Source organism: Mesoplodon densirostris, chromosome 15, assembly GCF_025265405.1.
Source record: "Mesoplodon densirostris isolate mMesDen1 chromosome 15, mMesDen1 primary haplotype, whole genome shotgun sequence".
Lineage (NCBI taxonomy): Eukaryota > Metazoa > Chordata > Mammalia > Artiodactyla > Ziphiidae > Mesoplodon > Mesoplodon densirostris.
The window spans coordinates 16133736-16161521 of NC_082675.1; the positions used below are offsets into that span (position 1 = coordinate 16133736).

The 27786-nt window shown below is 42.7% G+C and overlaps 1 protein-coding gene across 2 annotated transcripts in view; it reads left to right on the plus strand.

Moving 5' to 3' along the window:
* The first annotated feature begins 12440 nt into the window (after positions 1-12440).
* NAA25 (N-alpha-acetyltransferase 25, NatB auxiliary subunit) overlaps positions 12441-27786 on the plus strand; it is a 75864-nt gene continuing 60518 nt past the window's right edge. The window contains exons 1-3 of one of the 2 annotated variants that reach the window (XM_060119185.1): positions 12441-12505; positions 24143-24228; positions 25061-25199. In XM_060119185.1, coding sequence (XP_059975168.1) covers positions 12448-12505; positions 24143-24228; positions 25061-25199 — 283 coding nt within the window. In that variant the 5' untranslated portion in view covers positions 12441-12447. Of the gene's footprint in view, positions 12506-15054; positions 15081-24142; positions 24229-25060; positions 25200-27786 lie in introns of those variants that run through there. The other variant, XM_060119186.1, reaches the window with a different exon arrangement.

Consider the following 27786-nt stretch of genomic DNA (forward strand, 5'->3'; position numbering starts at 1 on the left):
AAATAGAATAATACATTATGGGGACTTCCCCTGGCGGTCCAGTGGTTAAGACTGTGCTCCCAATGCAGGGGCCATGGGTTCAATCCCTGGTCATCCTTGGTCAGGGAACTAAGATCCCACATGCCACATGGCACAGCCAAAAAAAAAAAAAAAAAACCATAATAATACATTATATAGTCATTTGTATCTGACTTATTTCATGCAATATTTGATTCTTATATTCACTCATGTTCTTGCATATAGCCTTAGTTTGTTCATTTTCATTTCTGTATAGTATTCCAAATAAATTGTGAGCATATCACAATTTATTAACCCTTTCTGCAGTGATGAACATTTGGCCTGTTTCTGTTTCACCCAAGAATGAATATTCTAGTTCTTGGTTAGATATGACATTCATTTCTGTTAGATATACCCCCAAGAGTGGAATTGCTGGGCAGGGCTGTAGGGTATGCATTTATTTAGTTTTTGGTTATTAAAAGTTCCAGCCATCCATGTATTCATAAATATCTCCAGCTCTCATGAGTTGGTGATTCTCAAGTATTTAATAGTTAGCCCTTGCTTTTTTCTTCCACTAGCCTATTAATTTCCACCTATGAGTTTTGGGTTCTATCTTCTATTTCTCAATGACCCCAGGGGTTGATCCATTAGCTGGTCCCCTTATGATGACCCAGAGGGCCTTTGACAAGCTAGGAAGGGGAAATAAGGCCTCTGCCAGGGAGTAAAGGAGAGGTTGCTACTAGCAACGACTTTGTTTTTTTTTTTCTTTTGGCTGTGCTGCGCAGCTTGTGGGATCTTAGTTCCCCGTCCAGGGCTTGAACCCCCAGCCCTTGGCAGCAAAAGCCCAGAGTCCTAACCACTGGACCACCAGGGAATTCCTGGGAGGTTGCTATTAGGTTGTCAACCCAGTGTCTGCTATACGAAAGGCACTCATCATACACACTAACCCTGTTGATGGAGGTAGAACTTTCAGGGCAGTCCTTAAAAAATCCATTTTGTTTGATATTTTGCACATAGTCACAAGTATATTCATCTATTACTGGAGAAATACTTGTGAAACCACTGCTAGAAAACAGTTTCCTAGTCGAGGTGCCAGGCCCTGAAACATGCTATGTGTATGTCCTCAGGCTCTGTAATGTTTACATTATTTTGTCAATTCTGAAGCAGGAGGCTAGGAAACCAGCTGACTTCTGGGGGCTCATACATATTCATAAGGAGAATGGAGATTGGACCTGAGTCCCCAGAGCATGCTGGGAAATTTTCCAGACCTCCTGGTTACTAGGCAGAATTCCCAGGAGCTGCTGCTCTCTGCCTCCTTGCTTCCTCATCCCTCAGATGCTTGCACAGGGCCCTTCTGGTTCCAGAAGAGAATTATTAGGCTTACTTGCATCACAGTCTGATTATCCAGAAAAGCTCTCAGCTCTCTTACCCCATGCTGCCTAAGAAACTACTTTCCATTTCCCAGGGGGAAGAACCTTAATGCATAATCACTGTTTTTCAAAGGGTGGTTTGATGGCTGGCAGAATTAGCGTCATTGGGGGAGAGGGGGAAATGCTTGTTAAAATGCAGATTTTCAGGTCCACTTCACACCTACTGGATAAATGGGTAAATTTTTTTGTGGCAGGGTCCCAGAATGTTCACTTTAGAAGTTTGGGGGTGATTTTTGTGCTCAATGAACTTGGAGAACCCTCTGGCTTAAGTGATCAATTAAAGGAAAATTAACAACATACACACATTCTTGAAACTATATCCAGTCCCAACCACCTTCTCCCCACAAACTGAATATCTTGCAGTTCTACCCACCTACTCCGTCCCTGCCAGCACTTCAAAAACACTGTTTCTTTCTGCTACAACCTGTCAGACTTCCCTCATCCTTTAAGGCTTGGCTTTGATTTCACATATTCCAAGAAGCCTTCTAAGAACTCTGGGTAAGGTTCCCCTCCTCTTGCCACCACTGCCTCCTGTGATTACCTAATCAGAGCCCCTAGAAAGCTACAGTATTGTTGCCTGAGGAGGTGCCTGTCTGTCCCATTAAACCGAACCAGCTCCTCTAAGGCTGGGCTGACATTTTTTTTTTTTTTTTTTTTACGGTACGCGGGCCTCTCATGTTGTGACCTTTCCTGTTGCGGAGCACAGGCTCCGGACGCGCAGGCTCAGAGGCCATGGCTCATGGGCCCAGCCGCTCTGTGGCATGTGGGATCTTCCCGAACCGGGGCACGAACCCGTGTCCCCTGCATCGGCAGGCGGACTCAACCACTGCGCCACCAGGGAAGCCCTGACATTTTTTTATGGGCATGTCTGGTACCTAGCATAGCACTGCACCCAGTAGGCACTCAACAAATGTTAAATAAAGAGAAGAATTATCTATTATAATTTGTGCTTTTTGTGCCCATTTAAGAAATCCTTGCCTACGCCATGGTCACAAAGATATTCTATGTCTTATTCTAGAAGCCTTATTGTTTTACTTTTTTACATTTAATTCTATGACCCATCTTGAGTTAATATTTGTGTATGGTCTGAGGAAGGGGTAAAGGGTTTTTTGTTTTTGTTTTTCTGTTTTTTGCCACACCTGGGCATGTGAGGTCTTAGTCCCCAACCAGGAATCAAACCCATGCCCCCTGCAGTGGAAATGTGGAGTCCCAACAACTGGACCACCAGGGAAGTCTCGGGTTTTTTGTTTTTTGTTTTTTTTTTTGCGGTACGCGGGCCTCTCACTGTTGTGGCCTCTTCCGCTGCGGAGCACAGGCTCCGGATGCACAGGCTCAGTGGCCATGGCTCACAGGCCCAGCCGCTCCGCGGCATGTGGGATCCTCCCAGACCGGGGCACGAACCCGTGTCCCCTGCATCGGCAGGAGGACTCTCAACCACTGCGCCACCAGGGAGGCCCTCGGGTTTTTTGTTTTTTAAGAGGTATCCTGTTGCTCCATTTACTGGGGAGCGGGGGAGGGAGGATTTCTTTCTTCCATTGAATTGCACTTGGGCCTTTGTCATAAATCCAAGGATGTGTAGGAGGCTGTATCTGGACTCTCTGTCCTACTAATCTATTTGTCTATCTTAGGCCAATACCACACTGTCTTAATGACTGCAGCTTTATGGTACGTCTTGAAATCTGGTAATGTAAGTCCTCCTACTCTGTTCCTCTTTTTTGGAGATTTATCTTGACTATTACAGGTCATTTGCATATAAATTTTAGAATCAGTTTGTGAACTTCTTAATCAGTTTGTGGGTTTTAATCTCTTATCTTTTATGCTTTATCTTAACCAGAGGGCTGACCACAAAGCAACACTACTTCCTAGAAGCTCCATCTTTCTAAATCAAAGACCACCTTCTTGGCATCCAGCAGCCAAATACAGCCAACAAGGCTCTCCCCAGAGTTCAGCAACTCAGAGGCTTTATAGAGAAAGTTGACTCAGAACACAGACTCCAGCCAGCTCTGCAGATTCTTTATTTGTGGCCCCCAGCTTTGACCTGCCCTTGAAAGGAGCCTGCAAATTGTTCCATGACTAGACAGAAATGCATATGGAATTTATTATATGATAAAGATGGCATTGTGTGCTTTGTGAAAAAGATGGATTATTCAATAAATATGGTTTGAAGCAACGGGAAAAGATAAAATTGGAACCCTACCTCATTATTCACACTGAATAAAATTCCAAACAGATGAAAGATATAAATGTTAAAAATGAAACCACAAAAATACTAGAATTCGGGGACTTCCCTGGTGGTGCAGTGGTTAAGAATCCACCTGCCAATTCAGGGGCACGGGTTCGATCCCTGGTCCGGGAAGATCCCACATGCAGTGGAGCAACTAGGCCTGTGCTCCACAGCTACTGAGCCTGTGCTCTAGAGCCCACGAGCCACAACTACTGAGCCCACGTGCCACAGCTACTGAAGCCCACATGACTAGAGCCTGTGATCTGCAACAAGAGAAGCCACGGCAATGAGAAGCCTGTACACCGCAATGTAGAGTAGCCCCTGCTTGACACAATTAGAGAAAGCCTGCACGCAGCAATGAAGACCCAACGCAGCCAATAAATAAATTAAAAAGTAATTAAGGGCTTCCCTGGTGGCGCAGTGGTTGAGAGTCCGCCTGCCGATGCAGGGGACACGGGTTCGTGCCCGGTCCGGGAAGATCCCACATGCCGCGGAGCGGCTGGGCCCGTGAGCCATGGCCTCTGAGCCTGCGCATCTGGAGCCTGTGCTCCGCAACGGGAGAGGCCACAACAGTGAGAGGCCCACGTACCGGGAAAAAAAAAAAAAAAAAAGTAATTAAAAAAATAATAGGGCCTCCCTGGTGGCGCAAGTGGTTGAGAGTCCGCCTGCCGATGCGGGGGATACGGGTTCGTGCCCCGGTCTGGGAGGATCCCATATGCCGCGGAGCGGCTGGGCCCGTGAGCCATGGCCGCTGAGCCTGAGCGTCCGGAGCCTGCGCGTCCGGAGCCTGTGCTCCGCAACGGGGGAGGCCACAACAGTGAGAGGCCCGCATACCGCAAAAAAAAAAAAAAAAAAAAAAAAAAAAAAAAAAAAAAAAAAAAAAATAATAGAATTTGTAAAGTAATTTAAAAACAATATTGGGGTAGGAAAAGCCTGCAAAAAATAAAACATTTCCTCATTGCAAACCCTGCCCCCATATCCCAAAAGTCAAAAGGCAAACAATACACTGGAAAAAAATATTTGAAACACCTATTTATGGCATAAGGCTAATTACCTTAGTATATAAAGGGTGACTATAAATTAATAAGAAAAGTCTGACAAACTAAAAAAAAAAGGCCAAAGGACATGACCAGATTGATAAAAGTAAATGAATTACAAATTGATCTTTAATAGATTAAAATATGTGAGGTATCATTCATAACCTGAGAAACATGAATTAGAATTATACTGAGATGTCATTTTTCACTATGAGATTGTCAAAGATAAAAGATAAAACTTTGAGAGCACACTGTGTTGGCAAGGGAAACTGGAGTTTTCACACACTGGTTGTGAGAATGCAAATTGATACAACCTTTGTGAGGTGAAATTAGAGAATATTTACCCAATATTAGGTTAAAAAAAACAACTTTTCTATAAATAGTATGATAACATTTATGGAAATTTTAAAGGAAACAAAACTATCATATACTGTTTATGGATACATACACATGCAATAAAAATATTAAAACATAGAAGGAAGGACACTGGCTAATAGCAGAATACTAGTTATTTCTGGAGAGGCAGGGAGGTGAGGAGATGCAGAAATGTACCTGCAGTATCAAGTCTATGCTTATAAAATGTAACATTTGTTAGACTTGTGTGGTATGCATACATGGTTATTATTCTATTTACTTTTACAGATTTTGAAACCTTGCATAATTTTTTATTGTACTTTTTTTTTTTTTGGCTGTGCTGGGTCTTCATTGCGGCGTGCAGGCTGTTTGTTGTGGGCTTCTCTCTAGTTGTGGTGTGTGGGCTTCTCTAGTTGTGGCTCTTGGGCTCCAGAGTGCACGGGCTCAGTAGTTGAGGCACGCGGGCTTTTCTCTAGTTGCAGCATGCAGGTTTAGTTGCCCCGCGGCACGTGGGATCTTAGTTGCCCAATCAGGGATCGAACCCTCGTCCCCTGCATCGGCAGGCGGGCTCTCAACCACTGCGCCACCAGGGAAGGCCTGGAAGGCAGATTCTTAACCACTGGAGGTCCACATATATAATATTTGCTACGTTTTATTTTTTTTATTTTTTATTTTTTTTTGCGGTATGCGGGCCTCTCACTGTTGTGGCCTCTCCCGTTGCAGAGCACAGGCTCCGGACGCGCAGGCCCAGCAGCCATGGCCCACGGGGGCCCAGCCGCTCCGCGGCATGTGGGATCCTCCCGGACCGGGGCACAAACCCGCGCCCCCTGCATCGGCAGGCGGACTCTCAACCACTGCGCCACCAGGGAGGCCCCGTTTTATTTTTTAAAAAACAATTAAAATGAGATCCTTCTGGTGCAAAAGTGGCCTAGGCAATTTAGCACTCATATGCCACCTGGTGGACAGACTTGGGTAAAATGCCTTCCTTGGTGTTCTGAAGTATCAGGAGGTGATTTCTGCAGTTTTAACAGAAGGGAGTAATAATACTAATATTAAAGATAATAATAGTACATGACTGTTGTTGAATGCTTTCTTCCTGCCTGTTTCTTTACATGGACATTTATTCTTCCCCTCAACCCTATGAAGTAGGTCCTTTTATTATCATAATTTTACAAATGCAGAAACTGAGGCTCAGAAATGTTTAGTCACTTGCTTAGGATCACACAGCTGATAAATGTCAGAGCCCAGATTTGGACCGAAGTCTGTTTGATTTCAAAGCCAGAGTTGCTGTTTATTCTATTGTCAAAAGTGCAGGAAATCTGGACTTCCCCGGTGGTCTAGTGGTTAAGACTCTGCACTTCTGCTGCAGGGGGCATGGTTCCATCCCTGGTCAGGTAAGTTACACACACACACACACACACACATACACAAAAGTGCAGGAAATCAACCATGAAAACTATGAAATATGTCACTGTTCTGTTTATTCTGTGGAGGATTAGGTATTGGATCAAGGTGGAAAAAAAAAAGAATAACAAAGAAAAACTGGAAAAGTCACCTAGTGGAGATACCCACAACCACCATATCCAAGTAATGCAATCTCCTGCCCTGTGTCCCCCAGCTACTGGGAAAATGCACCTGTGTGCCTAAGCTGCTCTTGAGCAAGAGAGTTTCTCACCAGAGCAAATCTGCCACCACATAGGACAAGAATGAAGGGCTTGGTCCCCTGTTCTAAGTCAATGAAATGGAAACCACCATATAATGAACATCTGTTGTATACCAAGCGTTTTTCCATAATGTTAGCTCTAATGTACAGTAAGAAAGATAGGTTCTTGGCTTCTTTGGGAGGTCCTCTCATTTGTTACCTGAAATGATTCAGGCCAAAGGGTGTGGAAGCTGCCTCCCAGGGAGCAGGTAAGGACAGGCCCAGAGCCAAGTGACTGCTTCAGCCTTAGTTTCTGAGGACAAGGGGTAAGAATAAGAAAGGAGAAAGGCCCATTTATTTTGCTTGAATGCCAAACAGGCTTTCACGTTGGAGGGAAACATATTCCACCCAGAACGGTGACTCAAGGATCTAGAGGTCTCTGTTAGGTAGGTCCATAAGGCTCTGGCCCTGCCAAGTTCAGGGAACAGGGTGAGAAGTGTCAGCATTCCTCCAGGGCCAGGCCAACAAAAGTAACCTAAGAACATAGCTGAGTAACCACAGTCCTGGCCAGGAGCCTCGTATGTGCCCCCTTTAAGGTGCTGTATTTTTCCATTCTGGGAAATTCTTGAAACTCAGGTAACTCACCAGCTCTTTTGCTTGTGCCGTAGATGAACCCCATGTCTCCTCCCACCTCTCCGTTTTCAAAGCCCAACCTCAGCCGGGTCCTACCTGGCCGCATCACCTCAGAGCAAGCCTGAGGTCAGCTTACTGGAGGCTCCTGACCTTCATTCTTTTTTTTTTTTTTTAAGATATGTAAGATACATTTATATAATAAGTGTAATGAAGAACATACTACAGATAATGGGATACAGTGATGGGGGTGGGGAGGTGGGGTGGACTGGGGGTGGCACTTTAGACTTGATCAGTATACACAGCCTTGGGAGGAGGTTGACTTTTTTTTCTTTTTAATTTATTTTTGGCTACGTTGCTGACCTTCATTCTTTTTGGTTAGCGTGATTTTGGGAGCATGGAGTTCTCCCTGGGATAGGGCTGCCAGATTTAACAAATAAATATACAGAACACCTGTGCACCTGAATCTAGTATAATATTGTAAATCAACCATGCCTCAATTAAAAAAATATAGGACACCTGGTTAAATGTGAATTTCAGATAAACAGTGAATATCGTTTTAGTGTAAGTATGCCCCAAATATTGCATCATATTTTATCTGACGACTCTACCCTGTGGGTATTTATTTATTTATCACCCTGGGAGTATTTATTTATTTGTTTAATTTTTATTGGAGTATTGTTGCTTTACAATGTTGTGTTAGTTTCTACTGTACGGCAAAGTGAATCAGCTGTACGTATACATATATCCCCTCTTTTTTGGATTTCCATCCCATCTAGGTCACCACAGAGCATTGAATAGAGTTTTCTGTGCTATACAGTAGGTTCTCATTAGTTATCTATTTTATGCATAGTATCAATAGTGTATATGTGTCAATCCTAATTACCCTGGGAGTATTTAGATGGCTTCCATTATTCTAGAGCAGGGGTTGGCAAATTTTTTCTGTAAAGGGTAGGGTAGAAAATATTTTAACCTTCTGGGCAATATGGTCTCTGTGGCAACTACTCAGTTCTGCTGTTGCAGCACCAAAGCAAACACACACAATGCATAAATGAATGGGCATAGTTGTGTTCTATAAAGTTTTACTTATGGACACTGACCTCTGAACTTTATGTAACTTTCACGTGCTTTGAAATATTATTCTTCTTTTGATTATTTTTCCCCAACTGTTTAATAATGTAAAAATCATTCTTGGCTCATGGGCTGTACAAAAACAGTAGTAAGCTAGATTTGGCCTGTGGGTCATAATTTGCCCACTTCTGACCTAAAGCAGAAGAATGAAACTTTTGTCTGAATTCAGATCACAAGAGGATTTGTAAAGACACAGATTGCTGGGCCCCACTCCCGGAGTGTTTGATTCAGTAGGTCTGGGGTAGTGCCTAATAATCTGTGGTTCTAATAAGTTCCCAGGTGATGCTGATGTTGCTCATCAGGGACCGTGCTTTGAGAACCACTGATCTGGGAAGGAACTTCCCCCAATGCCAAGCTCTCTATCTGGGGTATTTTAAAACCTCCCCAGCCTTAGGAAGGATTTTCCATGATGATCACAGATTATAGCTTCATTGGAGGGACCCCCCCATCCCCCAACCATCCCCATTCTCGATGAGAATTTCTCTGTGCACTTTGCTTCCAGGATTTTCTGTTTCAGCTAGCCTCAGGACAGAATTGGGATGAGAATTTCCAGTGCATCTGGTTTTAAAAAAAAAAAAAAGCCCTCCCCCAGGTAATTAAAAAATGCATTTAGGGCTTCCCTGGTGGCGCAGTGGTTGAGGGTCTGCCTGCCGATGCAGGGGACACGGGTTCGTGCCGCGGTCTGGGAGGATCCCACGTGCCGCAGAGCAGCTGGGCCCGTGAGTCATGGCCGCTGGGCCTGCGCGTCCGGAGCCTGTGCTCTGCAACGGGAGAGGCCACAACAGTGAGAAGCCTGCGTACCGCAAAAAAAAAAAAAAAAAAAAAAAAAAAAAAAAATCATTTAAAAATCTTTTATTTTGAATAATTTTAGGCTTAAAGAAAAGTTGTAAAGAGGGTAGAGAAAGTTTTCATATACTCCTCAACCAGTTTCCCTTAACGTTAACATCTTATATTACCATGGTACAGTCATCAAAGTAAGAAACCAACATTAGCACAATATTATCAACTAAACTCTAGACTTTATTTGAATTTCAACTGTTTTTCCACTGATGCCCTTTTTTCTGTCCCAGGATACCAACCAAGATATCACATTACATTTAGTTGTCATGTCTCCTTAGACATCCCTGGTCTGTAACTGTTTCTCATTGTTTATTTTTCATGACCTTGACAGTCTTGAAGGGTACTGGTCAAAATGTCACTCAATTTGATTTTTTTGATGTTTTCCTTATGACTAGTCTGGGTTTATGGGTTTTCCAGAAAAAATACTACAAAAGTGAAGTTCCCTTATCATCACCTCAAACTGGGGTACATGATATCAACATGAATTTTCACTGGTAATGTTAACTTTGATCCCTTAGTCAAGGTAGTGTTTATCAGGTTTCTTAGCTGTGAAGTTATTATTTTTCCTTTTCTATACTCAACTCTTTGGAAACTGGTCAATAATTAGAGCCCACACTCAGGAGGGAAGGGAAAAGTTAAGCTTCACTTTCTGGAGCAGGGAGTATCTACACACATTGCTTGGAATTCTATAAGGACAATGAATCTCTTCTCCTCCATTTATTTATTTGATAACATTTATATCAGCATGGGCTTAGTATGTTTACATATTTTATACTTTAGGTTGTAATCCAATACTGTGTTATTTATTTTCTTGTTCAAATAGTTCTAGTTTTGGCTCTTGGGAGTACTTTCAGGTTGGCTCCTATATCACTTTGACATGTCCCCCCTCCATCCTTTTATATTTTGAGCACTTCCCTTCTTTCTGTCAATACAAGATGCTTCAGGCTTATCTGGTATATTCCTGCCCCAGCCCTTGAATCAGTCATTTCCCCAAGGAGCCCTGTTTTATTTCATTGGAGAGTGGTATTAGAAACCAAAATCTTGGTGTTAGGCATGCTCATTGCTACTAAAATTTAAAAAAAATTATAAACAATTCAAACAGTAAGGAAAAGTTTTAAAAAATTAAGTTAATAGGCCCCTAAATTCCATCATTAAGAGAGGAGGAAGCTTGACATTTGTAAATGTCCTTTTAGATCTCTCTCTAGATATATATGACATCTGTCTTTTTAAAATAAATATTTTATTTAAAAAAATTATTTATTTATTTATTTATTTATTTATTTACTTTGGGCTGTGCTGGGTTTTCATTGCTGTGCGGGGGCTTTCTCTAGTTGTGGCGAGTGGGGGCTGCTCTTCGTTGAGGTGTGCAGGCTTCTCCTTGCGGTGGCTTCTTTTGCTGCAGAGCATGGGCTCTAGGCACGCAGGCTTCAGTAATTGCAGCATGCGGGCTCAGTAGTTGTGGCTTGTGGGCTCTAGAGCACAGGCTCAGTAGTTGTGGCGCACGGGCTTAGTTGCTCCGTGGCATGCGGGATCTTCCCGGACCAGGGCTCAAACCCGTGTCCCCTGTATTGGCAGGCAGATTCTTAACCACTGGACCACCATGGAAATCTAGTCTATGTTAGCTAGATAGCTATCTGTCCACATAATTTTTTTTCATGCCATCCATACTCTTCTACAACCTGCTTTATAAACTCAACATGTCATGGGCATCTTTCCATATCTATAAATGAAGCCCTACTTCATTAATTTTAATGGTTGCCTTTTTTCATTTCATGGTGTATCATAATTTATTTCATCAGTCCCTCTTGATGGATAGTTAGGACCTTAGGATTGTTAGGAAAGAGTCTCTATTTTATATTTTTCTGTGGTCTGCTGATTATCTCCTTGGAATAAAAGGATTTTATTTTGGCTCAAAAGGCTTGACATTGTTTACCTTTTTTTGTGGGTGCGATTTTTGTAAACAGAAATTTAAAGACCTTTTAGAAATTAAAAATGTAATGATGCTCATTATAAACAAGTCAAACAGTGCAGCTATGTATGAAGTAAGAGGAGAAAACATCTGCTCTCCTAAGAGGTAACCACTGTAATACTTTTGGTGTTAACTGCTAAGAGTGTGGATTTTGGAGTGAGACCACCACAGATTTCACCAGAGACTACTGTGTGATCTTGGGCAAATGACCTAATATGTCTATGCTTCAAAATTCTCATTTTAAAATGAGGATCACAATGGTACCTATTCCACCAGTTTGTGAGAATGAAATAAGATGATGTATGTAAAAGAGCTTAGTACAGTTTCTGCTGAAGCGCGTGCGCCTAGAGCCTGTGCTCCACAACAAGAGAAGCCACCGCAACGAGAAGCCCGCGCACCGCAAGGAAGAGCAGCCCCCACTCGCCGCAACTAGAGAAAGCCCGCGCGCAGAAAGGAAGACCCAACTCAGCCAAAAATAAATAAATTAAATTAAATTAAAAAAAATCTACCTCCTAGGGAGATACTAGGGCTGTTACGAGTATTAATGAGATAATACATTTGGAGCTTGCAGCACAGTGTCTAGGCATATACTGACTGAACTACTTTTCCCCTCCAGTTTTATTGAGATATAATTGATAAATAAATTGACTGGATTACTATAGATCTAAGGTGCTTCTTAGTTGGCTGAGCACCGGGATTGGGGTGAAGGGATCTTGAACTTTTCTGGCAGATTTCTACTGTTGGTCAGCACCTCTTTCCCCTGCTGTCCCCTGGGTCACCTTCCCAGAGGAGTTCCCGGGTCCTCAACAATTAATCAAAGACAAGTCTAACTGGTCCTTCAGCACAGAGGAGAAACAGGATAAGCAGGAGCAGTAGAGCCCTAACTTTGACCAAGACTTTCTTCCCTCCTTTCCTCACTCTCCAGTATGTGACTCGGAAGGGATTTTAATAGTAACGGCCGCTTCTACCAGCTAGGTTGATTCCACCAGCAAAGGGGAGGAAAAGGATCCATTGAAGTGACAACTGGGGGTCGGGGGGAGTGCGATGTGGGTGTCGTCCCTTTCCGCGCCGGCGCGTTCTGTCACAACCCCGCGACCATTGCGACAGAAGAGAGAGATCGGTGCTGGCCCTTTAACGGCCCCTTCTCGGGGGCCTGCCCCGCGCACGCGCACTGCGGTTCTGCGCTTGTCATCATGGCGACGCGGGGCCATGTGCAGGACCCTAACGACAGGCGCCTCCGGCCCATTTACGGTGAGTACCTGGGGCCAGTCTGGTTGCCAGCCAGAGGCGCCGAGGGCTGCGGAGCCCGGGGCAAAGGTCCGGGAGGGGCGCTGAGGGGCCGGGAGCAGGGCTGGCGGGCACAGGGGGCGGGCCGCGCGGGCCTCTAGGCCGCAGCCACGGGCCTCGCGTAAGCGCCGGCCTTGCCTTCTTGAGCCCTGAGGTGGCAGCGGCGCGGTCAGGGCAGCGGCAGGTCGGCAGAGCTGGCCTGACAGACGAGCCCTGTGAGACACTTCCTCTTGTAGAGACCTGCGCTACCCGCAGGCTACGTTGTCGAGGCCACGCCAAGGGAGACCCGAGGTCTGCCCTCAGGTGGAAGCTGGCTCCGGCGTGAGGGTGGGACATCCCACTTGAGGGAAAATTCTCCGCTCAAGACTTTTTACCTATGGGAACGGGGCCTAAAGTGTTGTCTGACTAACTGTACTCGGTGCACATGGAGAAACAGAGGTCCCGGGAGGGGAAGGGGCTGACGCAAGGTCACCCGGATCGAGTCGGGAGCAGGCCCGGATTTGAGGATCCCAATCCAGAGCTCTTTGGTGGAGGAACAGCTGCTCTGGGCACACGTGGGAGGCGGGGGCGGGGTGCGGCGAGGCGCGGGTGGCGGGGGGGTTGGCTTGGGCTCAAAATAGCAGTGAAGCGACTGTAATAGCTCGTGTCCAGGGGCATGCAGGGCTTTTCCTTTTTGCAGCTTCTCTGGTTTTTTCTCTGCAGCTTGCCTTCCGCATGCTAAGTGGATCCCTTTCCATAACGTTGACCTCAACCCTCAGGCTTTAAGACCTTGATGGCATTCTGCTATCCCGGTTGTGAAAAATCACATATTTGAGTCAGGGAGAAACACCTCTTCAGTAACCGAGTTGTTCTATAATTGGATAGTGGTCCTTTTTGTATTTCCTTTCCTCTTAGATGGTTGTGTGGTCTTGGTCTAGCTCACTTCATGGTGAGGAAGGCTTCAAGTTCAGTGGTTTTTGCAGAATTAGACCTCTTGTTTGTAGTGTGGATGTTACTAAATGGAGGCTTCTTCTTAATAGCTGAGATCATTTAACTTTTTTGGAAGGGAGTAACTATGTTTCTGGTACAATTGGTAGTGCTTTTTGTAATTTGTATGATGCTTTGCTCTTGCATCTCATTTCAACAACAATCTTGTGAGGTGGGAAATAATAATAATAGCTAATGTGTATAGACTGCTAATTATGTCAGTCACTTTCCTTGGTCTTAAGTATTTAATCTACACACATCCTTCGGAGGTGGCTACTTTTCCCCAGTCCCACTTCCCTCTCTCTCCCCCCTTTTCTTTCCACAGATGAGAAAACTGGGGCTTTACTGATGTGTAATTTGTCTAAGGTCACTCAGCTAACATGAAGCTAGGATCTTAACCCCTGTGGAATGTCCCAGGCTTACTCTTTTAACCACTGTCCTAGAAATCACCTCACTTTGAGCTGGAGACACTGACTTGCCAAAGGTCACATAGGTGGAGAGGGGTGGATTTCCATTTTCCCAGGGCTACATATTCCCATGCCCTCCAGTATAAATTTTAAAGGGCAGAGATGAAATATGTAAGGTTGAGGGTAAGAACTGAATCCAGGGTTCACAATTGGTGGCTGGTTACAGCTCTCTGCAGCAGCTGCCTGCAGATTTTTTCTTTTTAAACTTTTAGGAATAATTGGATTTCTAAAATTGTTCTTGAGGACCAAAGAAAATGCCTTTGGTGTCCCATAAGTCACTTAGAAATAATAATGTTTTGAAACTATCCAATAAGAAAAACCTCTAGTCCGTTTCACACTGGTAAACATCAGGATATGTTAAACAGATGTGATAGGTCATATTCTCAAAACTGAAGCCAGAATTATGTAGCTTTTGTTATAGTTACATGGGAAGAAGATTAGAAAATACTTTCTTTAGGAATTCCAAGGCAATTAATATAAACTGACAGATATAGGAAAAGAAAGACTGTCCTTGACTTCAGCACTTTTGACCTCTAGACTTTGGGACAGCCTCTGCTTTTGTGTTTAAATATATTAGTATCCCTAAACCACTATCGTTCTTGAATTTAGACCTTCATTAGCTGACAGATGAACATGCTTATGCATGGTGGTGCTTGCCCACCAGCCAAAAGTTCAACAACACTCAGCGTTGACTGAGTGCTTATTTGAGTGCTAACTGTCCTATTAGGTAGATAAGATTATTGTGAGCATAGTAGTAAACTGAAGGCCAGAGATTAACTCTCTCAGAATTGCAGCTAGTAAACTGTAGAGCTGGGATTTGAACACAGGCATTCTCACTGGAGAGCTCAGCCTTTCACTGAGTTCAGATCCCGCAGCATCACGATCTTTATGCAGCATTATATATATTGCCAAGGTTTAGGATTTTACAGCTGTTAGAAACTTTGCCTATGACCTCAGCTCTTGCTGATACTGTTGAGGATAGAAGTGGACAGGGTCATTAATTGTGAAATTATGGCGGGTTGAAATTCTATTTTTGGTGTCTAGGTATGGAATAGCTAGTTGATTAATTGAACATCTTCAGAGTGCTTCTCTTTACTCATAAATTGGTAAGTTTGGGTATTGCATTTTTGCTTATTGAAAACCACCTTGACCTTCCAGAACACCTACTTTATTATTCTTTCTCCTTTTGCTAAAATTATTCTCTTGTGCTCTGTGGTTCTGAACAGATGTTGTATCCTCATGTGACTTGGTGAGCCCTAGTGCTTTCTTCTACCATTATTGTTTTAAAATGTTTTTAGTGGTTAGGGGATGGGTAGAGTTGGAAGATGGTCAGGTATGGCACTTAATAAATTTTATAGGGGACTTCCCTGGTAGTGCAGTGGTTAAGAATCCGCCTGCCAATGCAGGGGACACGGGTTCAATCCCTGGTCTGGGAAGATCCCACATGCTGCAGAGCAGCTAAGCCTGTGCGCCACAACTACTGAGCCTGCGCTCTAGAGCCCGCGAGCCACAACCACTGAACCTGCACTCTAGAGACTGTGAGCCCCAAATACTGAAGCCCGCGCACCTAGTGCCCGTGCTCCGCAACAAGAGAAGCCACAGCAATGAGAAGCCCACGCACCGCAACAAAGAGTAGCCCCCACTCGCCGCAATTAGAGAAAGCCCACGCACAGCCCCAACACAGCCATAAATAAATAGATAGATAGATAGATAAATAAACAAGAATTTCTGTATAAAAAAAGTATAAAAAATTCATTTATTAAAAAATTTTTTTATAGGATGCAGGAATTGCAAAATAAAAATAGAGGTTTCAAAGTTCCATAGTCTTTAGAATACACACACACATTTACTTTTATGGCACAAGATCCTTTGTTCTAATCTGTGTTACTAACTTGCAGTCTTTTTTTTAAATACTTATTTTATTTTTTAAATTTTATTGGAGTATCGTTGATTTACAACGTTGTGTTTCAGGTGTACAATAAAGAGATTCAGTTATATATATATTCACTCTTTTTTAGATTCTTTTTTCATATAAATTATCACAGAATATTGAGTAGAGTTCTCTGTGCTATACAGTAGGTCCTTGTTGGTTCCTGACTTGCAGTCTTGCTCTAGCCTGAATCAGGTGTGACATATTTCCCAGCTGTGCTTCCTGAATGATAGTCACTTCTTTGGTGCGTTAGGACATTTCCCTTCCCATGCGTGGCCAAACTCCAGGTAATTATTCTGTTATAGTTCGTTATTAAAACTTCCCAGGTCTTCGATCGGATGTTGTATGTATTCTGAGCCTTCTGTTGGGCCGTGTTAGCTCAGCGAGTCTCGTCGTTTGCCCGGGCGGGGCAGGGCATCTTGGTGAGTGAAGATTATCTTGCTTTTCTGTAGAAAAGTCACTTGGCACAACCTGTTTTCTCCTGTTCTGAAATTATGACCGTTTAAAAAGCTCTTAGACTTTTAAATTCTAAAAACATTTTAAACTTAAAAAGACAGCTGTTAATGCACAGAACATTCCTGGAAGAATGCATAGAGTAGAGGGTAGTGTGAGCATAGGGCAAGATTAAGAGACTAATAATTCTTTTCATGTTATACCTGTATGAACTATTGGATTTTTTTTTACTATGACATGTATTATTTTTATTATTTGACATTAATTTTTTTAAAGATCAGATACTGTATGGTTTCATTCAGATAATTTTCTTTTTTATATAAATTGATTTATTATTTTTAAAAATTATTTATCTATTTATTTATTTTTGGCTGCGTTGGGTCTTCGTTGCTGCGTGCGGGCTTTTCTCTAGCTGCGCTGAGCGGGGGCACTACTCTTCGTTGTGGTGCGCGGGCTTCTCATTGCCTTGCTGGCACCCAAGTCCAGCTCTTACTAAAAAATTGCTCAGATGTAAACCGAGTGTTTGAAACATTTTCCTGAGGGCAGAATATTCTTGTCCACGTTCTTTCCCCCTAATAAACAGTGATGACTGGCGCACAGCCTTCTCAGCAGGGCAGAGGGCCAGGGAGCACATTTGGTTTGGGATGATTTACCAAGACCAAATGCAGCAGCTTAGCCTCGTGGTGTTGAGGCAGTCAGTGCTGGAACTACCCCAGTGCACGCCTGATGGTGGGTGTAAATTGGGTTTTAGAGGTGCATACTTCCTTCCTTTTCATTCTTTTGTTCATGCTCTTGCATCTTTCAGAGCATTTGATTAATACTTTAATTAAAAATACTGCACTTAGTATCTTCTTGAGAATTAGGAGAAACCAGTTGACCATTTGGGGTATGTTTTTTGTGTGTTCACTGAAGTAATTGGATTGTGGCAAGGTAGTAAAGAAAAGAAAAATAAATTTCAAATTTGTTCTTTGTCTCCTTAGGCTCAATGAGCTATCTGTACTTATATAGTTTCTTGCTCTAAGAGTTCTGTCTAGAGAAATTGAGGCAATGAAGGGTGCAGACCTTCAGAGCCAGACTGAGCTGGGTTTCACTCTCTGCTATGATTTTGTCAATTAACCTACCTCCCTGAGCCTCTTCTGTAATATGGAGATGCTAATGGTACCTTGCTGGGTTTTGAGTAGACACCCAATAAATTTGTGTTCCCTCTGTCTTCACTCTTAAATGTCTGGGTTTTTTTTTTCTTAATTAATTAATTTATTTTTGGCTGTGTTGGGTCTTCGTTGCTGCACGCCGGCTTCCTCTAGTTGTGGCAAGTGGGGGCTACTCTTTGTTGCAGTGCACGGGCTTCGTACTGCGGTGGCTTCTCTTGTTGTGGAGCACGGGCTCTAGGCATGCAGGCTTCAGTAGTTGCAGCACTCGGGCTCAGTAGTTGTGGCTCGCGGGCTCTAGAGCGCAGGCTCAGTAGTTGTGGCACACGGACTTAGTTGCTCCGCAGCACGTGGGATCTTCCCGGACCAGGTATTGAACCCATGTTCCCTGAATTGGCAGGCGGATTTTTAACCACTGCGCCACCAGGGGAGTCCCCTAAGAAATTAATAGAAAAGAGTTTAAAAAATCTAACTTAATAGCAGGAAGCCATCACTAATAATTGGTTCTTTGAACATCCTGTTGTGGTCACTTTGTATATATATATCTCTCACTCCCCTGATAGACTACTCAATTTCTAGAAGATTTTTTTTTCCTATACAGTTTGTTCATTTATGTATTCCTTTCTTCATTCAGCTTATTTATTGAGAGCCTAATATGTGCTAGGCACAATGTAGATTCAGGGAATGAGAGAGTACCAGACAGCACAGACATGATTTCTGCTTTCAGGGAGCTTGTAGTCTCAAGAGGTTTTTTAAACAATAGTATACATAATCATTACATTTGTGTTAAGGACTTTGAAGGAAAAGTACCGGTTACCATGAGAGCACACACTATGGCATCTCGACTGTTGGGCACATTTCAAGAAAAGGTTCTCTGTGGAAGTGACATTTTACTTTGGAAATGAAAAAAGAGCAAAGGTTACTCAGGTGATCAGATGAAAAGGAGGGATGGACAGAGTGTGTAGGAAAGATGGACAGAGAGAGTATGTACTTGATGACCTCAGCAAAGACTTGTGTGGTTGGAACGTAGAGAAGGGTGAGATGAGGCTACAGAGGTAGAGGGGCTCAACTTTGTAAGCCATTTTAAGGAATTTGAAGTTTGTTTTAGAGACTGTGGGGGGGATTCCCTGGCTGTCCGTCGGTTAGGACTCTCACTTCCATTGCAGGGGGCGTAGGTTCAGTCCGTGGTCGGGGAACTAAGATTCCATATGCTGCGTGGACAAAAATAAATAAATAAAATTTAAAAATTAAAAATAAAATAAAATAGAAATAATATGTATCATTACCATCAGTGGAATACCTGTCACTTGCCCTGAGAAAACAAAACCATAAAATTAAGTACACACAGTGAAAACAAACAATGTTATTAAGGTCTTAACTAGTTTCTGATAGTTGTGAAACTCTAAATCTGAGACCTGTTCCTTCTCCATTAAAAAAAAAAAAGCCATCAGCAAGTGTTAAAGAAATGACAGGCTGATACCAAACTGAGACTATCTCCTTAATATAAGGGAAATATTACAAAAGGTCAGTTTTCTCACTATCCGTGTTATCTAGTGCTGCCTGCAAGGACCACTTAAAAACATTTTAGTTGGGGGGCTTCCCTGGTGGCGCAGTGGTTGAGAGTCCGCCTGCTGATGCAGGGGATGCGGGTTCGTGCCCCGGTCTGGGAAGATCCCACATGCCGCGGAGCGGCTGGGCCCGTGAGCCATGGCTGCTGAGCCTGCGCGTCCGGAGCCTGTGCTCCGCAACGGGAGGGGCCACAACAGTGAGAGGCCCCGTGTACAAACATTTTAGTTGGAGTGATAACCGTGCTTTGAAAAACACTGCTTTAACTGATACATCATCATCTTATTATTTCCTATGCCTGATTTCTGGACGGCTGACTTGGCTTACTCCTCATATTAAGGGAACAATACCAGTCCTCATGGTCAAGCCACAGTTACCCTTGAGTAAGTTTTAAAAAGGCTAAAAAAACAGACTTAGGGTATCATTTTTATTGGCCTGTTTTCTCCAAGGGCTACATAATTTATTTTATTTATTTTAAAAATAAATTTACTTATTCATTTATTTAATTTTTGGCTGCATTGGGTCTTTGCTGCTGCACTCGGGTTTTCTCCAGTTGCTGAGAGTGGGGGCTACTCTTCATTGCAGTGTGCGGGCTTCTCATTGCGGTGGCTTCTCTTGTTGCGGAGCACGGGCTCTAGGTGCGCGGGCTTTAAAAGTTGTGGCTCGTGGGCTCTAGAACGCAGGCTCAGTAGTTGTGGCGCACGGACTTAGTTGCTCCACGGCATGTGGGATCTTCCTGGACCGGGCTCGAACCCGTGTCCCCTGCATTGGCAGGCAGATTCTTAACCACTGCGCCACCAGGGAAGCCCTGGCTACATAATTTATATTACAAAGTCAGCGATGTAAAATGGAAATAAACTTTTCCCAAAAGACTCAGCAACCAATTAATCAGCAATCACCTAGGTGTCCAGGAAGGGGGACCTTGACAGCAGTCTAAATGTGGTGGGGTGTCTTAGTTAAAATTAATACTCTTCTGGGTGCAAGGAACAGAAACCCTTTGACACAAGCTCAAGTAGAGGGAGGTTGTTTATAAACCCTTGTGGGGGCTTAGGACAGGAATGCAGTGTTCTGGAGCCTGATGGAAACTGGAAAGCTGTCAGGATCTGAAGCTTCTTTCTCAGATGCTCATCTCTGCTCTTATCTGTTTGTGTCTATTCTTTTCTCTGCTAGGTTCTTCAAACTGTTTTTTTCTGCTTACTCATCAGTTTACCTGGGGCCCAACATGTTGGGTTTGTGGCCACACCAAGCTGAGAATAGAGTAGGGAGAGGTCATTAGCCTCCTCCACAAGCTTAATCAGCACTGCCCCTCCCCCAATTTTTTGATAAAGATAATTGACATTCTTTTTTTTTATAAATGTTATATGAATGAAGAGTCAAGAGATAACTCCTTTTTTTCACTCCCCATTAACCAACTTGCATCTCCCAAGGCTCCTTCCAAATGGAGATTCTGGAGCTGCCACTAGTAATCTCAAACTGTAAATATTTATTGCCTTCCAAATGGGGTTCTCCATAGCTTTCTTTTCTTTTCTTTTTTAAGTATTTATTTATTTATTTGGTTGCATTGGGTCTTAGTTGCGGCAGGTGGGCTCCTTAGTTTTAGCACGTGGGCTCCTTAGTTACAGCTTGCCAGCTCCTTAGTTGTGGCATGTGGGCTTCTTAGTTGTGGCATGCGAACTCTTAGTTGCAGCATGCATGTGGGGTCTAGTTCCCTGACCAAGAATCGAACTCGGGCCCCCTGCATTGGGAGCGTGGAGCCTTATCCACTGTGCCACCAGGGAAGTCCATCCATAGCTTTCTGACTCCAGATTTCAGTGTTGTAATTACAGATTACCAGGAAGAAACTTCATTTACCCAGTTTGGGTCAAATGTCCACTCCAATGGGCTTCAGTTGCATGATCTAGACATGCTCATCCAATTCTACCCCTTCAGCAGAGTCTGTGGAAACCATGCCCACAGAAGAGGGCGTGGGTGCAGTGTATTTATATATCAGAGCCTTGTCAACAACAGAGGGAAAAGTTCAATATCCTTGTAGTCCTAACCTCTGGTCTGATCCATCTATGGGCAGACCCTCAGAGCTGGGGTTTCATCAAAGATACCTGCTCTTTGAGAAGACTTCAAGATATGTTCTGCGAACCTGGAGTCTTGCAAGAAGACTGAGTCAGACGTAACTTAGAACTCACTCAGCATGAGATCAGCACCAAGTTGTTAGGAAGAGAAGATATCATTTATTGAGCTGAAATGTCTGTAAGATATTCTGTAAGGACAAATGGTGGCCTATCGGCTGAGATGAGGATTTAAGAAAACTGGTGTTAGATATTTGGGTATTCAGGCCAAGATTGTGATTTCTGTGATTCTCTAATCTCTCTACCTGAGTGTTAAGTCTTTGATCTTTTCTAGGTTGTGATTCCCTCCAGAGTAAGGCTTCTTAATCTTTTTACCTAGCATTATTGGTGCTCATCAACATTAGGTGCATTGAAGAAAAACTAAAGAGATGAAACTCATGTGTTCATGTGGCTGTCTGTTAGAGGTTGTGGTAAGGTATTCATAGGAGAAAAATTGAAACCGTTAGGTAAAATGATAGTGTATTTCTGTTATTTGGCCCTGGGCCACTAGGGCCATAGATGATCTTGAGTTGTCTGTGCCTCCTCTGTCCCTGTTGCTGACTTGGGACCTTGATGAGCAAAGAGGGACCAATAGTAGTAGTAGATTGTGAACTAGCCTGAGTTCAGTCATCTTTCTGTATTTCAAATCTACATCTACCACCCTATTTCCCATTTATAACACTCTCACGTTCCTTTTTTAGAAATGAATCTTTGCTTTTATTAGATATATTTTTTAAATTAATTGACTTTATTTTTTAGAGCAGTTTTAGGTTAAGTTTACAGAAAAGGAGTGGAGAGTACAGAGTTCCTATTCACCCCCACACACCTCTCTTCTCCCCCAGTTTTCCATGTTATTAACACTTGCATTAGTGTGGTGCATTTGCTACAGTTGCTGAGCCAATACGATATGTTATTGCTAACTAAAGTCCATAGTTTACTAGTTTACATCAGGGTTCATTCTGTGTGTTGCACATCCTATGCATTTTACAAAGGTATGATGACATGTATCCTTCATTACAGTATCATACAGAATAGTTTCACTGCACTGAAAAATCCCCTGTTCTCCACCTATTCATCCCTCCCCCAGCTCCTGGCAACCACTGATTGTTCTACTCTGCCTATAATTTTGCTTTTTCTAGAATGTCATACACTTGGAATCATATAGTATGTAGCTTTGTCATGTTGGCTTCTTTCACTTAGCAACATGTATTTAAAAGAGTCCCCCATATTTTTTTGTGGCTTGCTAGCTCATTTCTTTCTTTTTTTTAAAATAAATTTATTTATTTATTTTTGGCTGCGTTGGGTCTTTGTTGCTGCGTGAGGGCTTTCTCTAGTTGTGGTGAGCGGGGGCTACTCTTCGTTGTGGTGTGCAGGCTTCTCATTGTGGCGGCTTCTCTTGTTGCGGAACGCGGGCTCTAGGTGCGTGGGATTCAGTAGTTGTGGCACGTGGGCTCAGTAGTTGTGGCTCACGGGCTCTAGAGCACAGGCTCAGTAGTTGTGGCGCATGGGCTCATTTCTTTTTATCACTGAATAATATATCATTGTATGGATGAATATACCACAGTTTGTTTATCTATTTGCCTGTTGAAGAACATCTTGGTTCCTTCCAGGTTTTGGCAATTATGTATAAAGCTGCTATAAACATTTGCGTGCAGATTTTTGTGTGAAAGTAAGTTTTCAGCTCATTTGGGTAGATAACAATGAGCTGGATTATATGGTTAGAGTATGTTTATTTTATTTATTTTATTTTTTATTTTTTTTTTTGTGGTACGCAGGCCTCTCACTGTTGTGGCCTCTCCCGTTGCGGAGCACAGGCTCCGGACGCGCAGGCTCAGCAGCCATGGCTCACGGGCCCAGCCGCTCCGCGGCATGTGGGATCCTCCCGGGCCGGGGCACAAACCCGTGTCCCCTGCATCGGCAGGCGGATTCTCAACCACTGCGCCACCAGGGGAGCCCAGTATGTTTAATTTTTTAAGAAACTGCCAAACAGTCTTCCAAGGTGGCTGTGCCATTTTGCATTCCCACTAGCAGTGAGTGAGAGCTGCTTTTGCTCCATGTCCTCACCAGCATTTGGTCCACAGATTAATTTGAGTTGTTTGTTTTGTCTGTCCCTATGCTGATTTGGGACCTTGATGAGCAAAGAGGGACTTGGTAGGAGTAGTAGGTTGTGGACTGGCCTGTGTTTAGTCATCTTTCTATATATAGGATTGACAGCTACCACCGTTTCCCATCTAAAACACTAATCATTTTCTTTCAGATCCTCTCATCTGAAAATTAATCTTTGCTTTTGTTAGACTTTTGATAATAATTGATTGCTTTTCTTCCTTAACACAATTTTATAGCAGGTCTCCATATGCCTTGAATTTTGGAATGGATGCATAGCTTAGGGAACCTAGAAGTCAATTTTTCTTCAAAGTCAGCGCTAGTTTCTATTTCAACCAGTGTATGAAAGTGCTGCTTTCCCTACCTCCTTGTCTACTCCTGATATTGCTGGATTTACTCCCCCACTCACTGTTCTCTTCTAATTTTTTTCTTCAAAGAATTATTCTTAACTCTGTGGCATAGTAAGACTCACTGAACATTCTATTGAGGGAACATGGTCCATTTGATAGATTTGAAGCTTGAATATAATAAAGTTTTTTTTTTTTTAGATATTTTAATTTTTGTGTGAGTAAACCCATTTGTTTCCCATAGGTAAAAATATTAGTATCATCTATCATCTAAATATATTTGGTCTTGAATCTTCATTAAGGATTAGTATAACTGGATTATATTGCTTTTGGATGAGAGATGACTGTAGAAATTTAAGATTGTATTCTGGACCATCCTAGCCGTTTAGAGTTAAAATCAGCTCCATGATGTTTTTAATACCGAATTAGGATACTTTCTGAAACAGCTGATACTAGTCTATGCATTTTTCATATTTGTTTTTGAAGGGATATAATAACTCATAATTTCTGTTTTCATAGATTATCTTGATAATGGTAATAATAAAATGGCAATTCAGCAAGCAGATAAATTGTTGAAAAAGCATAAGGATCTTCATTGTGCTAAGGTAAGTTCATTTGCCCTTGAGTTACTTATATTTGATGGGTTATATACTGTAATCTTTAAAGGGAGGAGGTGTTTAATCTCTTTAGTGACTTATCTGTGTTTTTCAGAGCATTTTTTAGGCTATTTATTTGCCTGATAACTTAAATGAAATGCCATAAAGAGTATTTAATTAAAAGCCAGCTGCTTGTTTTTTTGGACATGACTTATCTAATTTAATTATTTTATTTTCACAAAGTCCTTCCCACCGCCCCCACCCCGCGACAAAGTCCTTTTAAGCAATGTTGTGCATTCTTTTTGTTTTGTGCATTCTTAATATGACTGAAATAGGAAATAATCTTTTTTTTTTTTAAGGGAACTTTATTTTTATTTATTTATTTATGTTTGGTTGTGTTGGGTCCTCGTTGCTGCATGGGCTTTCTCTAGTTGCGGCGAGTGGGGGCCACTCTTTGTTGTGGTGCTCAAGTTTCTCATTGTGGTGGTGTCTCTTGTTGCGGAGCACGGGCTCTAGGCGCTGGCTTCAGTAGTTGGGCTCACCGGCTCTAGAGTGCAGGCTTAGTAGTTGTGGTGCATGAGCTTAGTTGTTCTGTGGCATGTGGCATCCTCCCGGGCCAGGGCTCAAACCTGTGTCCCCTGCATTGGCAGGTGGACTCTTAACCACTGAGCCACCAGGGAAGCCCTGGCAATAATCTTTATTTGCTGATGTTTTTAGTAAAATAGTTGATTCACAACCTAGGCATACCTTATAACTTACTTTGTGATTTCAAATTGGCTTTCTTTGGTTCATATTTCCTTTTCTGTCCTTTTAAAACTGATTTGTCTTTTCTTTCTATCAGGTTTTAAAGGCAATTGGTTTACAGAGAACTGGAAAGCAAGAGGAAGCCTTCACCTTGGCACAGGAGGTGGCAGCCCTTGAACCCACAGACGACAACTCGCTGCAGGCACTGACCATTCTTTACCGGGAGATGCATCGACGTATGTTTCTTTCTTTTCATTGTTTCATTGTTTTTAAAACTGTGCTTAACTTTTTGGGTATTTCTGAGTTCTCTGTTTGTCTGATTTACTTATCACTCATGATTTGATGGATGGCAACAGGTAAAAAATGCATTAACCATGGCTTGCAAAGGCTGTAGGCAGAGTGGATATTTTCCATGTATTAGGATCCTTGAATTGGAATGAGGACTTGAATTTCATTTATGACATTTTGATTTGCTAAGTGAAAGAGTTGCTTTTTTTCCTACTTTTTAATATGGAAAACTTCAAACATAGAAACAGAGAATAGCATAATAAATCCCGTTGTGTCCATTTCTCACCTTCAGCAGTTATTGAGATATGATCAATTTTATGTATACCCCTCTGCCTGCCAGATTATTTCTAATCATATCCTAGGTAGTCTGCCTAGTTTCATCTATAAAGTTTTTCATTGTTGATTTCTTAAATATTTTATTATAAAATACATATCTTTAATAATACATATTATAGAAGAATATGTTTTATGTAGCACTAGAACATTTGATGTGGAATAAATGAACATTCATAAACCTACCACCCAATTTAAGAAATAGAGCATTATCAGTACAGGCATACCTTGGAGGTATTGTGGGTTTGGTTTCACATTAAAGCGAATATTGCAGTAAAGTGAGTCATATGAACTTTTTGGTTTCCCAGTCCTCTCAGCCTTCATAGAACTAAAGAGAGTCAGGGTCTTGCTCTGGGTCAGGCTTTGGCTTAAGGGAATATTGTGGCTAGTTTGATCTTCTATCCAGACCACTAAAACTTTCTCCATTTCACTTTTTTATCATTTATATGTTCACTGGAGTAGTACTTTTTTTTTTTTTTTGGCCGTGCCTCACAGCTTGCGAGATCTAGTTCCCTGAACAGATGTTGAACCTGTGTTCCCTGCAGTGGAAGGTCAGAGTCCTAACCACTGGACCTCTAGGGAATTCCCTGGAGGAGTACTTTTAATTTTCTTCAAGAACTTTTCCTTTGGGGGGCTTCCCTGGTGGTGCAGTGGTTGAGAGTCTGCCTGCCAATGCAGGGGACACGGGTTCGAGCCCTGGTCTGGGAGGATCCCACATGCCGCGGAGCAACTGGCCCCGTGAGCCACAATTACTGAGCCTGCGTGTCTGGAGCCTGTGCTCCGCAATAAGAGAGGCCGCGATAGTGAGAGGCCCGCGCACCGCGATGAGGAGTGGACCCCGCTTGCCGCAACTAGAGAAAGCCCTTGCACAGGAACGGAGACCCAACACAGCCATAAATAAATAAATAAATAAATAAATAATATTCACAGCTTTGAAAAAAAAAAAAAAAGAACTTTTCCTTTGAATTTACAACTTGGCTAACTGGCACAAGAGGCCTAGCTTTCAGCCTGTCTTGGCTTTCGACATGCCTTCCTCACTATGCTTAATCATTTCTAGCTTTTGATTTAAAGTGCCAGACATGTGGCACTCTTCCTTTCACTTGAGGCCATTGTAGGGTTATTAATTGGCCTAATTTCAGTGTTGTGTCTCAAAAAATAGGGAGGCCTGAGGAGAGGGAGATAGATGGGAACGGCCAGATAGTGCAGCAGTCAGAACACACACATATTTGTTGATTAAGTTCAAGGTCTTATATGGTTGTGATTTGTGGTGCCCCCAAACAATTACAGTAGTAAGTTCAAAGATCACTGGTCATAGATCACCATAACAAATACAGTAATAATGAAAAAGTTTGAAATATCATGAGAATTACCAAAATGTAACACAGAGACACAAAGTGAGCAAATGCTGTTGGAAAAATGGTGCCAATGACTTGCTTAGATGCAGGGTAGCCACAAACCTTCAATCTGTAAAACACACAGTATCTGCAAAGCACAGTAAAGGGAAGTGCAATAAAATGAGGTATGTCTGGGGCTTCCCTGGTGGCGCAGTGGTTGAGAGTCCGCCTGCTGATGCAGGGGACACGAGTTCGTGCCCTGGTCCGGGAAGGTCCCACATGCCGCGGAGCAGCTGGGCCCGTGAGCTATGGCCGCTAAGCCTGCGCGTCCGGAGCCTGTGCTCCGCAACGGGAGAGGCCACAACAGTGAGGGGCCCGCGTACCGCAAAAAAAAAAAAAAAAATGAGGTATGTCTGTACTAAGAAGACTTCCTGTGTGTCCTTCATCAATCTCATTTCCCCTTTAACTTCCTAAGAGGGATTTGCTATCTTGAATAATTTTTATTCTCTTGCTTGTCTTTAAATCTTTATCACATGTGTTTTTCTAAGTAATACATTATTAGTTTCACTTATTTTGGACTTAATATAAATGGATTCATGCTGTACGTTTTCTGTAACTTGCACTTTTCATCTAATATCCAAGTGGTTGTAGTTAATTCATGTTTACTGCCACAGAATACTTGACTGGTTGACTACACTAGAATCTAGAGTGGAGGTGCTAGGTCATAGGGTAGGTTCAGCTTAAAGATAAACGTGGTGTCAACTTGTCTTCTAAATTTACCTTCCCACTAGCAGTGTATCAGAGTTCCAGAGTTCCACATCCTTGTCATTGGTATTCTTTTTTTTAAAAATTAATGTGCTATTTATTT